This window comes from Schistocerca serialis, chromosome 6, assembly GCF_023864345.2.
Source record: "Schistocerca serialis cubense isolate TAMUIC-IGC-003099 chromosome 6, iqSchSeri2.2, whole genome shotgun sequence".
Classification (NCBI taxonomy): Eukaryota; Metazoa; Arthropoda; class Insecta; order Orthoptera; family Acrididae; genus Schistocerca; species Schistocerca serialis.
In genome coordinates, this window is record NC_064643.1 from 241,023,375 (window position 1) to 241,037,729 (window position 14,355).

The 14,355-nt window shown below is 41.8% G+C and overlaps 1 protein-coding gene across 1 annotated transcript in view; it reads left to right on the plus strand.

Annotated features, from left to right (window-relative positions):
• Nucleotides 1-2,781: 2,781 nt before the first annotated feature.
• The window catches only part of LOC126484803 (chondroitin proteoglycan 2-like), a 52,148-nt gene continuing 40,574 nt past the window's right edge, over nucleotides 2,782-14,355 (plus strand). Inside the window, exons 1-3 of the mRNA XM_050108400.1 lie at nucleotides 2,782-2,788; nucleotides 3,685-3,764; nucleotides 6,971-7,960. Coding sequence (XP_049964357.1) covers nucleotides 2,782-2,788; nucleotides 3,685-3,764; nucleotides 6,971-7,960 — 1,077 coding nt within the window. The remainder of the gene's footprint in view (nucleotides 2,789-3,684; nucleotides 3,765-6,970; nucleotides 7,961-14,355) is intronic.

A 14,355-nucleotide genomic window follows, 5' to 3' on the forward strand; every position in this document is an offset into this window, starting at 1 on the left:
ATCTACCCATCTAATCTTCAGCATTCTTCTGTAGCACCACATTTCGAAAGCTTCTACTCTCTTCTTGTCCAAACTATTTATCGCCCATGTTTTGCTTCCATACATGGCTACACACCATGCAAATACTTTCAGAAATGACTTCCTGACACTTAAATCTACACTCGATGTTAACAAATTTCTCTTCTTCAGAGACGCTTTCCATCCCATTGCCAGTCTACATTTTATATCCTCTCTACTTCGACCATCATCAGTTATTTTGCTCCCCAAATAGCAAAACTCCTTTACTACTTTCAGTGTCTCATTTCCTAATCTAATTCCCTCAGCATCACCCGACTCAATTTAACTACAATCCATTATCCTCGTTTTGTTTTTGTTGATGTTCATCTTATATCCTCCCTTCAAGACACTGTCCATTCCATTCAACTGCTCTTCCAAGTCCTTTGCTGTCTCTGACATAATTACAATGTCATCGGCGAACCTCAAAGTTTTTATTTCTTCTCCATGGATTATAATACATACTCCGAATTTTTCTTTTGTTTCCTTTACTGCTTGCTCAATATACAGATTGAATGACATCGGGGAGAGGTTACAGCCCTGTGTTACTCCCTTCCCAACCACTTCTTCCCTTTCATGTCCCTCGACTCTAATAACTGCCATCTGGTTTCTATACAAATTGTAAATAGACTTTCGCTCCCTGTATTTTACCCCTGCCACCTTCAGAATTTCAAAGAGAGTATTCCAGTCAACATTGTCAAAAGCTTTCTCTAAGTCTACAAATGCTAGACACGTAGGTTTGCCTTTCCTTAATCTTTCTTCTAAGATAAGTCGTAGGGTCAGTATTGCCTCACGTGTTCCAGTTCTACGGAATCCAAACTGATCTTCCCCGAAGTCGGCTTCTATTAGTTTTTCCATTGGTCTGTAAAGAATTCGTGTTAGTATTTTGCAGCTGTGACTTATTAAACTGATTACTCGGTAATTTTCACATCTGTCAACACCTGCTTTCTTTGGGATTGGAATTATTACATTCTTCATGAAGTCTGAGGGTATCTCGCCTGTTTCATACATCTTGCTCACCAGATGGTAGAGTTTTGTCAGGACTGGCTCTCCCAATTCCGTCAGTAGTTCTAATGGAATGTTGTCTACTCCGGGGGCCTTGTTTCGACTCAGATCTTTCAGTGCTCTGTCATACTCTTCACGCAGTATCGTATCTCCCATTTCATCTTCATCTACATCCTCTTCCATTTCCATAATATTGTCCTCAAGCACACCGCCCTTGTACAGACCCTCTATATACTCCTTCCACCTTTCTCCTTTCCCTTCTTTGCTTAGAACTGGGTTTCCATCTGAGCTCTTGATATTCATACAAATCGTTCTCTTAACTCCAAAGGTCTCTTTAATTTTCCTGTAGGCAGTATCTATCTTACCCTTAGTGAGATAAGCCTCTTCATCTTTACATTTGTCCTGTAGCCATCCCTGCTTAGCCATTTTGCACTTCCTGTCGATCTCATTTTTGAGACGTTTGTATTCCTTTTTGCCTGCTTCATTTACTGCATGTTTATAATTTCTCCTTTCATCAATTAAATTCAATATTTCTTCTGTTACCCAAGGATTTCTACTAGCCCTCATCTTTTCACTTACTTGAATCTCTGCTGCCTTCACTACTTCATCCCTCAAAGCTACCCATTCTTGTTCTACTGTATTTCTTTCCCCCATTCCTGTCAATTGCTCCCTTATGCTCTCCCTGAAACTCTGCATAACCTCTGGTTCTTTCAGTTTATCCAGGTCCCATCTCCTTAAATTCCCACCTTTTTGCAATTTCTTCAGTTTTAATCTACAGTTCATAACCAATAGATTGTGGTCAGAGTCCACATCTGCCCCTGGAAATGTCTTTCAATTTAAAACCTGATTCCTCAATCTCTGTCTTAGCATTATATAATCTATTTGAAATCTGTTGCAAGGCCAGATCAGTCAATCATCCAGACTGTTGCCCTTGCAACTACTGAAAAGCCTGCTGCCCCTCTTCAGGAACCACACGTTTGTCTGGCCTCTCAACAGATACTCCTCCGTTTGGTTGCACCTACGGTACGGCTGTTTATATCGCTGAGGCACGCAAGCCTCCCCACCAACGGCAAGGTCCATGGTTCATTGGGGGGTCTTGGTTCTTAAGGCAGCTTTAATCTGTCAGAAAGTTTCAAATCAGCCGAGGCTCCGCTGCGTGGTGGAAATTCATTCTCAACATTGTACGTGGCCTCCGATAGTGTGTTTCCGGCTGAGCCAGAACCGAGGCATTTTTCTTTCTCTCGATACCATATTGATCGTGCATGTGGACTAATTTACTCACACTGCTTGGTAAATACTGTTCAACCATTGAGATTCAGTAAGCCTTCCTCCGTATCATGCGGCAGCTGCGGAGCTGGCCATTGGCATGATGAGAATATTATCGAGTATGTCATTCTGTCACTCATATGTGATCTCTGCCCGTAATTCTATGAATGCCAATTACTTGTTAACTGACGCGTTCCCTTGACATTAATATCGATGTGAAAATGTGTTTATCTGCCGCTATCAGGAAATTACACATGTTCTCACATTGTGAAGCAGCAGGTGTCAGTGTCAGATAATAGGCGAATGCATCTGGAGGAATGCGTTGCTCCTTATCACTGATGCTGACGTTCATGCGGCTGTGTTTGACGGAAGAAGATAGCCTGTTGAGGAGTTATTTAAGCGGTGCGAGTGTAAGTGTAAGCCACCTTTTGCGGACAGTAACTGACCTGAGCAAACATGAGAGGTAAGAGCCACTTGCCGCGATATTGGCACTTTTTTTTATTTTACTATAGCTTCTGCTTGGTTAGAGAATATATCATGTATAAATAAACTAAAATGTTCGAATAGAGTTCGTGCCAAAAGTTCACTTGACTCTATGATTTGTTGTGTACTAAGGTTTCTCAGGGTTAAACAATCTCAGATATTTACTTAGTAAGTAAGGGAGTTGATTAACTCTATACCTGTAAAGCAATAGCTGAGATAAGTTTGGCTAGAGCCGACAGAGAGAGATTCTGAGACTTCTGAAAGCATGTATACGTTAAGGTCACAAGCTACTTATAACGACGTTAGCACATCTACATGCAGTGTATACCTTTATCTAAGTATAAGACATTGAAACTAGTTGGAGAGACAAAGCAAAGCGACGTTTTTCTCGTGCACAGCAGCGACAGCGGGAATTGCGGCACAATTCAAATGATATCTAATGTTTGCTAATAATAATTCCGAACAGACTACGATTACCACTGAAGTAACGTTAGAAGCAATACATTTGTGACAGCTGTATTTTATTATACTCCATATTTAGTAAGCCAATGACTAACGTCTAGCATCCCATTAAATTCTTATGCTAGTTAAGTTTATAAAGGATAGAGAAGTATGTCGAACGTAGAATATAACAAGGAATAGTTCTTCCGAATGATGTTAATTTTACGTTAAATACAGTTCATTCTGTAGCAGTGAGAGGAATATGAGGTGAGCACTGAGGCTTCCCAAGAGTATTGCTCACATCGAAAGAGCAAATCGTCGAAACTTCTTAGCTTTACTTAAAACGAAAATTTCGCACAGAGCATCAAATAAATGAATTAAGTGTTAGCAAGCTTATCTGATAAGATGCGTGTTACATCGTGCTTTACATTTCAGGATTTCCACTACTTGCGACCGTCGTGCTAGCAGCCTTGGTTGGAAGCAGCAGTGCAGCTTCCATCCGAAAGGTGACTGTGGTAAGTGTATCCAGCAACCTGCATATTATGTTGCGTGTTCTTTAGTAAGAAACTAGCTGCTCGGTTAATGTATTCGATTGAAAATGTGGATGGGTGTACAGAATTACTATGTGATTCATTGAGGATGCAAGCCAGCAAGTTAATAGTACTAACTTAATATTATTCACATTTACTCTCTCTAAATACAAAGTGCGTAACTGAAAATCAGCAAAGATGAAATAATGTTGCTAACTATTACTTAATAGAACCTTCTCGGTCCATTTCTTTTAGGAAAAGAGATATCAATTTTTAAAAAAAAGTTCAGAATTGTGGATTCAGTTAGGGGCTAAGTCTAATCTGCTATTATTTGTTGTCTTCGTAAAGCAATACTTCTATAGTTATATTCAGTCGTTGAGACAAAGAGAAATTAGGATAAAACTATTAACAATCCTTATATCTAAGGTGTGTTCAGAAATTCCCGTTACAAGCTTCTAGGACTTGTGGAGGGGGGAGAGTGTATAATATATTGAACTGGAACCCATGTTTGGAAACATACCGTTTCCATGCTACAACCATTTGAAAACATGTTGGAAACGCGACCACTTTACACGAAATTGATTAGGCAGCGCCAAGGACGTTTCACAACTTCATTCACTAATAGCAAAACAAGTTGCTCGTATACTCGTTCGTGGGTTCTCTTCAACGTGATGCAGAACAGCCTCTTCCAATTCAGGTGTGCGGCTTCTCCTTGGTGCATCGCAGTCACGTGTGCTGACGGCGAAGCTACCATTTCTCGATGCCGTTAGGTAATTGTTGCGCAAAGAGTATGCGATGTGTTCGGACGGTGTGGAAAACGATCTTGATAAAGACGACGAGCATCGCTTCCCCTACCGCGAGCATCGCCATTCAGAAGGATCCATCAGTGTACTCATCTATGTTGCTCTGTGCAGACATTTGCATGAGCCTCGAACCAGATCAGAGAGGCAGGACAGACGTCAAATGACAGCAGCCAATCAGACATAACAGCCTCCCACCATGGGTACCCTGTTGCATACTTACCTACCAATAATGTTTTCAAACGGCTGCAGCAAGAACACGGTACATTTCCGAACATGGGTTTCTATTCATAGATTATGTACTCACTCCCCTCTACAAGTCAAAGAAGTTTGTAACGTAGCCGGACGCTGGGGCCGAGCGGTTCTAGGCGCTTCAGTCCGGAACCGTGCGACTGCTACGGTCAAAGTTCGAATCCTGCCTCGGGCATGGATGTGTGTGATGTCCTTGGGTTAGTTAAGTTTAAGTAGTTCTAAGTTCTATGAGACTGATGACCTCAGATGTTAAGTCCCATAGTGCTCAGAGCCATTTGAAACTTTTTGTAACGGGAATTTCCGAACACCCTGTATATTGAAAGTGAACCTACTAGTAATTAAGGGAGAAAAATATTATTGGAACGGAATAATTATATACAGTAGGAATATAGATCTTGTTATCTTTCACTTAGTTAAGTTTTGCAGATTCTGTGTCTTACTGAGCACGGATTTAGAAAGTCTAGACTTAGAAGGCTTTCATTTGTACGAGCTCTTCAATGAAGTTATATATCTTAAACAAAGAATCTGTAAAAATTTTTCGCATTAGATTGTAAGTGCATTCAGTCACAGGTACGAGAAAACCACGATGAGTTAACCAGACACTATCATCGTCAGTGTAAAATTTGAGCTGGAAGTCTATTTTCGTGGTAATATTTGTCTTCCATTTTCAGAAATAAATGTCTTGAAGGCTGCTATGTCACACATTCTCGCTGTAAAATGCTGGGTCCTCTCTCTTTCGAACGTCTTCTCTAGTATTGATCAGTAAGAAAAAATCATATATTTTCTTGCAAGTAGCAAGAGTTTAGCATCCCGGAATTTGAGAAGAAGCGCAGAACAGTTAGTACATATAAAAAAATTATAAGCTAACTGGTTACACTAATATAATGCTATATTTAGTATTATGAAAGTTACAGATTCAGAGTGAAACGTTTACCGCAAATAGCTGGTAAAACACTAACAGCTTAAGAATTTTCGTACACGGTTCCATCCTGTCTACAGTAATACAGCCGGCCGGTGTGCCCGTGCCGTTCTAGGCGCTTCAGTCTGGAACCGCGTGACCCCTACGGTGGCAGGTTCGAATCCTGCCTCGGGCACGGATGTGTGTGATGTCCTTAGGTTAGTTAGGTTTAAGTAGTTCTAAGCTCTAGGGGACCGATGGCCACAGATGTTAAGTCCCATAGTGCTCAGAGCCATTTACAGTAATACAATTTCAATGAAATAGCACTGAATTTCTATTATATTTGTGTAGGATGAACCACATGTACACTGACAAAATTTCAAGCCGCGCGGGATTAGCCGAGCAGTGTAAGGCGCTGCAGTCATGAACTGTGCGGCTGGTCCCGGCGGAGGTTCGCGTCCTCCCTAGGGCATGGGTGTGTGTGTTTGTCCTTAGGATAATTTAGGTTAAGTAGTGTGTAAGCTTAGGGACTGATGACCTTAGCAGTTAAGTCCCACAAGATTTCACACATATTTGAACACAAAATTTCGAAGATAATCAGAGATTTTTTCTTAGTAGTTTGACAGAAGAGACAATTATTCTCTGGTGGCACATTACAGAGTAATACTGTAATTATTAATTATACTGTCGGTACAGATGTTATTGCTGCAGATGCAGGAACATCGGTTTTGGGACTGTTTTCCATTGCAATAACTGGAGCCAATTAAGACTTACAATCAGCAAACACTCTGTCAGTAAACGTATCCATAGTAATATATGTCACTGGTAATTTACAGTCAACACTCCCGTAAAAACAAAGCTGAATCGGATGCAAGTATTACAAATCACGCTTCAGGATGAATAGTAGGCATTACTTTTGTCAACAGAAATACCACTAGTGAATGCACGAAGTTTGTTTCCAAGTAAGTCACACAGCATGTACTACCGATATTTCCATAATGATGCAACCAATTTCAGTATACATACAGAGGAAAATGGCGATAAAAAAGTCAGAAGAATGGCTATGCCCCTGTAGCGATCTTCTGAATGCCATAGGCCACTGTACCAAAATATTGGGAACAAAATACCTAGATAAACGAGGAGATATTGCCGATAGATTTAAGAATAGCTCTGTGTATTGCTAATTGAAGACAGTGATGAGGATAAACCAGGAATATTAACAAATATACAATTTCTTTCAGATGAGTGCTACTTGCAAGGGAGCTTCTGGACCATTTCCGAACCCAGACAGCTGCAGAAGCTTCCTACAATGTGAGCCATCAGGCGTTGCAACCGTCATCCCATGCCCAGCAAACCTCGAGTTTAATCCAAATCTGAGGGTGTGTGACTTCCCAGAGAGAGCTGGTTGCTCCTCATCACCGTCTGCACCAGCTGACGACGACAATGGAAATGGTGGGGGATCAGATGATAACGGAGGCGATTCACCAGATCCACCATCTGGCGACGCCCCCACCTGTCCCCCATGGAATCCTAATGACGTCACCCAGCTGCCAAATCCGAATGACTGCAGCAGCTTCTACAAGTGTGACGAGAACGGCGTTGCCTGGGTCATCGAATGCCCAGCCGGTCTCGAATACAATGCAGAGCTGAGAGTGTGTGACTACCCAGAAACTGCTGGTTGCTCATCGTCTGCACCAAGCAACCCATCTGATGATACACCTTCTGAGGGGGGTGAAAATAATGGAAATTCTGACGGAGGTAATGATGTGAGTCCAAATCCACCAGCTGGAGATGCTCCTACTTGTCCAGCTTGGAATCCAAACGACGTCACACAGTTGCCCAATCCCAGTGACTGCAGCAGCTTCTACAAATGCGACGAGAATGGTGTGGCTTGGCTCATACCATGCCCAGCTGGACTCGAGTACAATGCAAACCTGAGGGTATGCGACTACCCAGAGAGTGCTGGTTGCTCATCGTCTGCTGATCCAAGTAACCCATCTGGCGACGATTCCTCTAATGGCGGTCAAGACAACGGAAATACTGGCTCTGGTAACGGCGAAAGCCCACAGGATCCTGCTGCAGATGCTCCAGCATGCCCACCTTGGAATCCGGATGACGTCACTCAGTTGCCTAACCCTAGCGACTGTGACAGCTTCTACAAGTGCGACGAGAACGGAGTTGCCTGGTTGATACCATGCCCAGCAGGCCTCCAATACAACGCCGAGCTGAGAGTGTGTGATTATCCTGCGAGCGCTGGGTGTTCCGTCTAACGTGCCTAACCATCCATTAAGACAATATTTGAGGAATCACCCAGTGTGCAGTCATCAAATGTTTGCCTCAAAGCATGTTTAAAAAGTACTTTTTTGCAATATCTCAGTTGTCCGCCAACAAATACTGAGGTTATGATGCAGCGTGATAATTCTTCTATGAATTCCATGTGATAATTGAATGAAATAAAATACACTGAGCAAGACATATTCGTTATTAATCTGTCCTACTATCCTATTATGTTTTTTGTTTTTAAAGAAATCAACATGAAGAAATGAAGTAACTTAGATGTAGCTCTATGTCTACGAAAGAACTTCTGCAGTATTTTGCTTTATATTTTATCTCTGTGTATTAAAGACAACGTCCCGACAGAGTGACTCATCATCTCCCAGCCCATGCCGAAACTTGAAGTTTGGAGAGGGATTTTTCGAAATACTACAGATTAGAGGGTGAAGTATGGTGAAAAGGTGTATCTCCATAGTAAAACAAGTTTGAAGCTAGAACTTCAAAATTTGGTATTTGGTTTCTTGGTCAGAAATTAAGGAATAATTGTTTCTGCGTTTCTGGAAATGTAAAGCATAGTGGGGTGAAATAGTGGGTGACAGCTTCTTAAAAAAAAAAAAAAAATTATGAAAGTACTATTAAACCATTTCCAAAGATACATCTATGGAAATTGGTATTGTACTTTTGGTTATGAATAAAAGTCGTATGTTTAAGACTTTTTAGAAACTGAATCTCTAACAGGGTGGAATGGGGTTGAAAATATTTATGAAAATATGTCATTATGAAAGCATTTTTAACTGTAAATCTAAAAAACTTGCATTATGTTTCTCTGCTGGAAATAAAAAAAATGAAGTTTCAGTATTATTTGGAAATTCAACTCTTAATGGGGTGAAATAGGACTTGGTTGATTCACTGACGTATCATCGACCTGACCAAGCTGCTAAGGACATAAACTTGAAATTTGGTGAGGTTGCTGATCTCGTACTGCAGGCATCATTCAGTAACTGTTTTTTTCGAAGTCCATCCATAAGGAGATGATATGTGGCTTGATTTATTTCCTGAAAATATGCCGGTTTTTAGTAAATTTGGAAGCCAGAACCAAGAATATTGATCTTTGATTACTCAGTGAGAAATAAAGAAAATCATGCTTCAGCAACTTTAGGAATTAAACCACTAAGAGTCTTAAAGAGCGGGTGAAGGTTTATTTTGAAAATAAGTAAATATTAAAGTTATAGTAAAGAATTCTAAAGCTACATCTATGACAAATAGTATTTGATTTGGAAGTAATTCTGGAAATTACAATTCAAAGGGGGTGAAATAGCTGATAATTTATTTTAAATATCTTATTAAATAAGAACTTTGAAGTTACATGTAAGAAAACTTACATTTGGCATCTCACTTAGAAATAAAAAATTATTGGTTTCCTTGATTTCCGAAATTAAACCCCTAGTAGGAAAATAAGCAGTCATTTCCTTCTACATTAATTTACGCGTCGCATACCTCCCACGACTGCACTGTGAGTAATATTGCTATGACGTTCGATGACGTCCGCCACATTCGGACAACGCCACGTACGCAATAATTTTCTGTCACAAGCAGTTTTGTCAGTTGGGAAGAGTCTTATTACACTCAGTGAATGGAACATGTACACAACCTAGTGAGCCCCTATCTACATGGGAACTTCTGTTTTGCCTGTAGTTGGACAAATGAAATGGAATGATCTGGAGCAATGGTTCAAATGGTTCAAATGGCTCTGAGCACTATGGGACTTAACATCTGTGAGTATCAGTCCCCTAGAACTTAGAACTACTTAAACCTAACTAACCTAAGGACACCACACACATCCATGCCCGCAGCAGGATTCGAACCTGCGACCGTAGCAGTCGCGCGGTACCGGGCTGAGCACCTAGAACCGCTAGACCACCGCGGCCGGCTCTGGAGCAATGATTGGCGATGAAAACACTTCTGGCTATTTTCAGGAATCTTATTATTACAAATATTTAAGGGAAGATGAGCAGTTTCTGTTTTAATGGATATACACTCCTGGAAATGGAAAAAAGAACACATTGACACCGGTGTGTCAGAACCACCATACTTGCTCCAGACACTGCGAGAGGGCTGTACAAGCAATGATCACACGCACGGCACAGCGGACACACCAGGAACCGCGGTGTTGGCCGTCGAATGGCGCTAGCTGCGCAGCATTTGTGCACCGCCGCCGTCAGTGTCAGCCAGTTTGCCGTGGCATACGGAGCTCCATCGCAGTCTTTAACACTGGTAGCATGCCGTCGACCTGGGACCGGACAGCAGCGACGCACGGATGCACGCCAAGACCGTAGGATCCTACGCAGTGCCGTAGGGGACCGCACCGCCACTTCCCAGCAAATTAGGGACACTGTTGCTCCTGGGGTATCGGCGAGGACCATTCGCAACCGTCTCCATGAAGCTGGGCTACGGTCCCGCACACCGTTAGGCCGTCTTCCGCTCACGCCCCAACATCGTGCAGCCCGCCTCCAGTGGTGTCGCGACAGGCGTGAATGGAGGGACGAATGGAGACGTGTCGTCTTCAGCGATGAGAGTCGCTTCTGCCTTGGTGCCAATGATGGTCGTATGCGTGTTTGGAGCCGTGCAGGTGAGCGCCACAATCAGGACTGCATACGACCGAGGCACACAGGGCCAACACCCGGCATCATGGTGTGGGGAGCGATCTCCTACACTGGCCGTACACCACTGGTGATCGTCGAGGGGACACTGAATAGTGCACGGTACATCCAAACCGTCATCGAACCCATCGTTCTACCATTCCTAGACCGGCAAGGGAACTTGCTGTTCCAACAGGACAATGCACGTCCGCATGTATCCCGTGCCACCCAACGTGCTCTAGAAGGTGTAAGTCAACTACCCTGGCCAGCAAGATCTCCAGATCTGTCCCCCATTGAGCATGTTTGGGACTGGATGAAGCGTCGTCTCACGCGGTCTGCACGTCCAGCACGAACGTTGGTCCAACTGAGGCGCCAGGTGGAAATGGCATGGCAAGCCGTTCCACAGGACTACATCCAGCATCTCTACGATTGTCTCCATGGGAGAATAGCAGCCTGCATTGCTGCGAAAGGTGGATATACACTGTACTAGTGCCGACATTGTGCATGCTCTGTTGCCTGTGTCTATGTGCCTGTGGTTCTGTCAGTGTGATCATGTGATGTATCTGACCCCAGGAATGTGTCAATAAAGTTTCCCCTTCCTGGGACAATGAATTCACGGTGTTCTTATTTCAATTTCCAGGAGTGTAGATATATTTTCAAACTAATATTACAAGAGTTATTAATAGAAAGTACAAAGTGTACAATAGCTAACATCAGTATAACTATGCATTAAAATGTATTGACGTCTCAGTATTATGCTTGATGCATTATCGCGCAAAACTAAGAAATATGTGGATGATTTGTGAAGCTGAGTTACTTGCAGTCCGAAAGAACAGGTAGTTACTTTTGTAATCTCGCGTTACACTACTTCCGCACATGCATTCCAGTGAATGTACTCGCTGAAGGAGTATCTCATCGTTTACAACTCATGGCATGTCACCGTACGTTGTTTTGAGAAGAAAATATCATAAGTCACTTCCATACACGAAATAGAGTCATATTCCAGATGATATTCCGGAATACGTGGCTTACGATGTTGAACTTTTGTGGTTTCTAGGTGACATACTATTTCACAGTTTTGTCGCTTGGAGGAGTTAGAGTTGTCCAGGAAGATTGAGGATATGTTAGATGACGATATGTTCAGCTTCAGGAAATGCAGATGCACTACCGACGCTGTTCTGAAGTTGCAGCTGGTAACGGAAATAAGACAGAAGAAAAATGGAGACTCGTTAGTAGGAATTGTCGACCTGGAAAAGCGTTCGACAATGTCAAATGCTACAAGAGGTACAAATTCTGACAAAAATAAGTTTAAGCTATAAGGGAAAACAGGTAATATGCAATATGTACAAGAACCAGGACGGAACAATATGACTGGAAGTGTAAGTCAGGGATACAGCCTTCCGCCCCTACCGTTCAATTTATTCATCGAGAAAGCAACGACGGAAATAAAAGAAAGGATCAAGACGAAAGGATAACAACGACAAGTCTCTCTGATGGCAGTGTTTTCCTCAGTGAAAGTGAAGAAGGATTACAGGATCTGTTGTATGGAATGTACAGACTAAAGAGTACAGAATACAGATTAGTCGATAGTGTTAAGTGTAGCAGAAATGAGAACTGCAAGAAGTTTAACATCAGATCTGGAGATCAGAAATTTAATAGAGTTAAGGAATTCTACTACCTACACAGCGAAATAACCCATCACGGCCGGAGCAAGGAGAACACAGAAGTATACTAGCACTGGCAAAAAGGACATCCTAACCAAGAGAAGTCTACAAACGTTAATTGAAGGCCTGAGAATGTACGTTTGGAGCGCAAAATCGTCTGGTTGTGAAACATGGACTGCGGGAAATCCAGAATAGAAGAAAAACGAAACATTTGAGATGTGTTGCTACAGAAAAAAGTTGAAAACTAGGTTGACAGATAAGGTAAGGAATGAGGACGTTATGCGAGGATAGGAATATACGGAAAACAATGACAAGAATAAGGGATGGGACAATAGGACATAAGTTAAGACATCAGGGAATAACTTGCATTACACTAGAGCGAGCAGCAGAGCTTAAAATCCACAGCTGAAAATAGACATTACCAATACATCCAGAAAACAATTGAGGACGTATTCCGAGGTGAAAATGTTGGCAGAGAAGAGGAATTCGTGGTGGGCCGCATCAGACCGGTCAGAAGACTAATGACTGAAAAAAAAAATTTATTTCTCCAGGATAAGTACACACTTTTTCTGGCGTAATTCACTTACTATTCTGTTCCGAATCTATTTTTTTTTTTTTTAAATGCAGTATGTTTGATTTCCCGTGTTCTTAATATCTTGAAATGGCTGTGTTTGCTAAGACCACCTATCAAGAATCCAATAAGGAGTATTGTTTTGCACCTGTGGTATTACAGAAATGTCATATTGCCTGCTAGTATATATCGCTTGTGTAATATAAATTTTATAAGCTTTGTGCGAGAACGCAGATGTCTACCACATCTGATTAACACCCACAATGGTCTACTAAGAGAGCAAGTTCCGTTATTCACTACTTCTATTATGTGAAGTACTGCTAAGGAGCAAGATTCGTAATTTACTACTATTATATGAAGTACTTTTCCCCAAAGATGATTTTCCATCTCGTCATGAACCTCCACTGTAATTGTAACATTATATTAAAGACGCACAGAGGGTACCGAATTAAGCAGTATGACAAACTTTAAGCCTTTCTGAGTGATGACATGTGTTCCGAAGGATACTTTTAATATTTGTACGTCACAAGAGAATGGTTCAAGGTTACTGTTCATACAACGAAAAGACGCACTGTGTTGTGAGTCACAGATTTGTTAGATATTATCTACATAGCAAGAGGACGCGTCGCGATATCTCTCGAGACACGGTTTAGATACATGTACAAGGAAGGGAAATAGTTACAGCAGAAAAAAAAAGACATTGACTTGAGGAGTATTCGGCATACACTGCTTCAGACACGTGTTTCCATTTCCATTTGCTAACCCTCATTAGTCACTGATAAATTCTAAATGGGTAGTAACAAGTCAGTTTATGATTTATTTACATTCAGATCATTGCACTTTCATTCATGGACAGTATTTCATCACTTCGTCCTGAAGGACATATGATGCAGGCGAATATTATGATCCAACATTGCCAGTCAGTTGGGTAACAGAGTAGTAGCATCTGTGATCCTATCTCCGACTGAGTATGTAATGAATGGGAAAAGAAACTATAGTAGTTTCAAAGAGACAGCTGATAGCTTTAACTTGTGAAGGAGATTGGAGTTCTGCTTCCAAACAATGTGTGACGATACAAACGGTGTCACAAACCTTGAGGGTATTAAGATCGACAGGTGGTTGTGGAGACTACTCTGTAAGACGATACTAGGTATACAATGAACAATGAGTTAGAGCCAAGTGACTGAAATTGCTGTTGATTATTAACAAGCAACTGCTTGACGCATCGCTGTTGATGGTTTTACCTCGAAAAATAGTACCCAATCGTCTGTGATGTGCACACTATTTCTAGTACATGGTTGGTTGTGAAATGGGAGCAATACTCGTTTCAGTAACTTCCAGACACCCATGTAACGTGGGATGAATTGCCAGGAAAAGCTAAATGAAAGTAACAATGATTATCTCTATAGAGAAAAGTCTGTAAGTAACTGGGTCGTCCAGGGCGCAAGACGTCCATCAAAGAACTGATCGTAAAATGT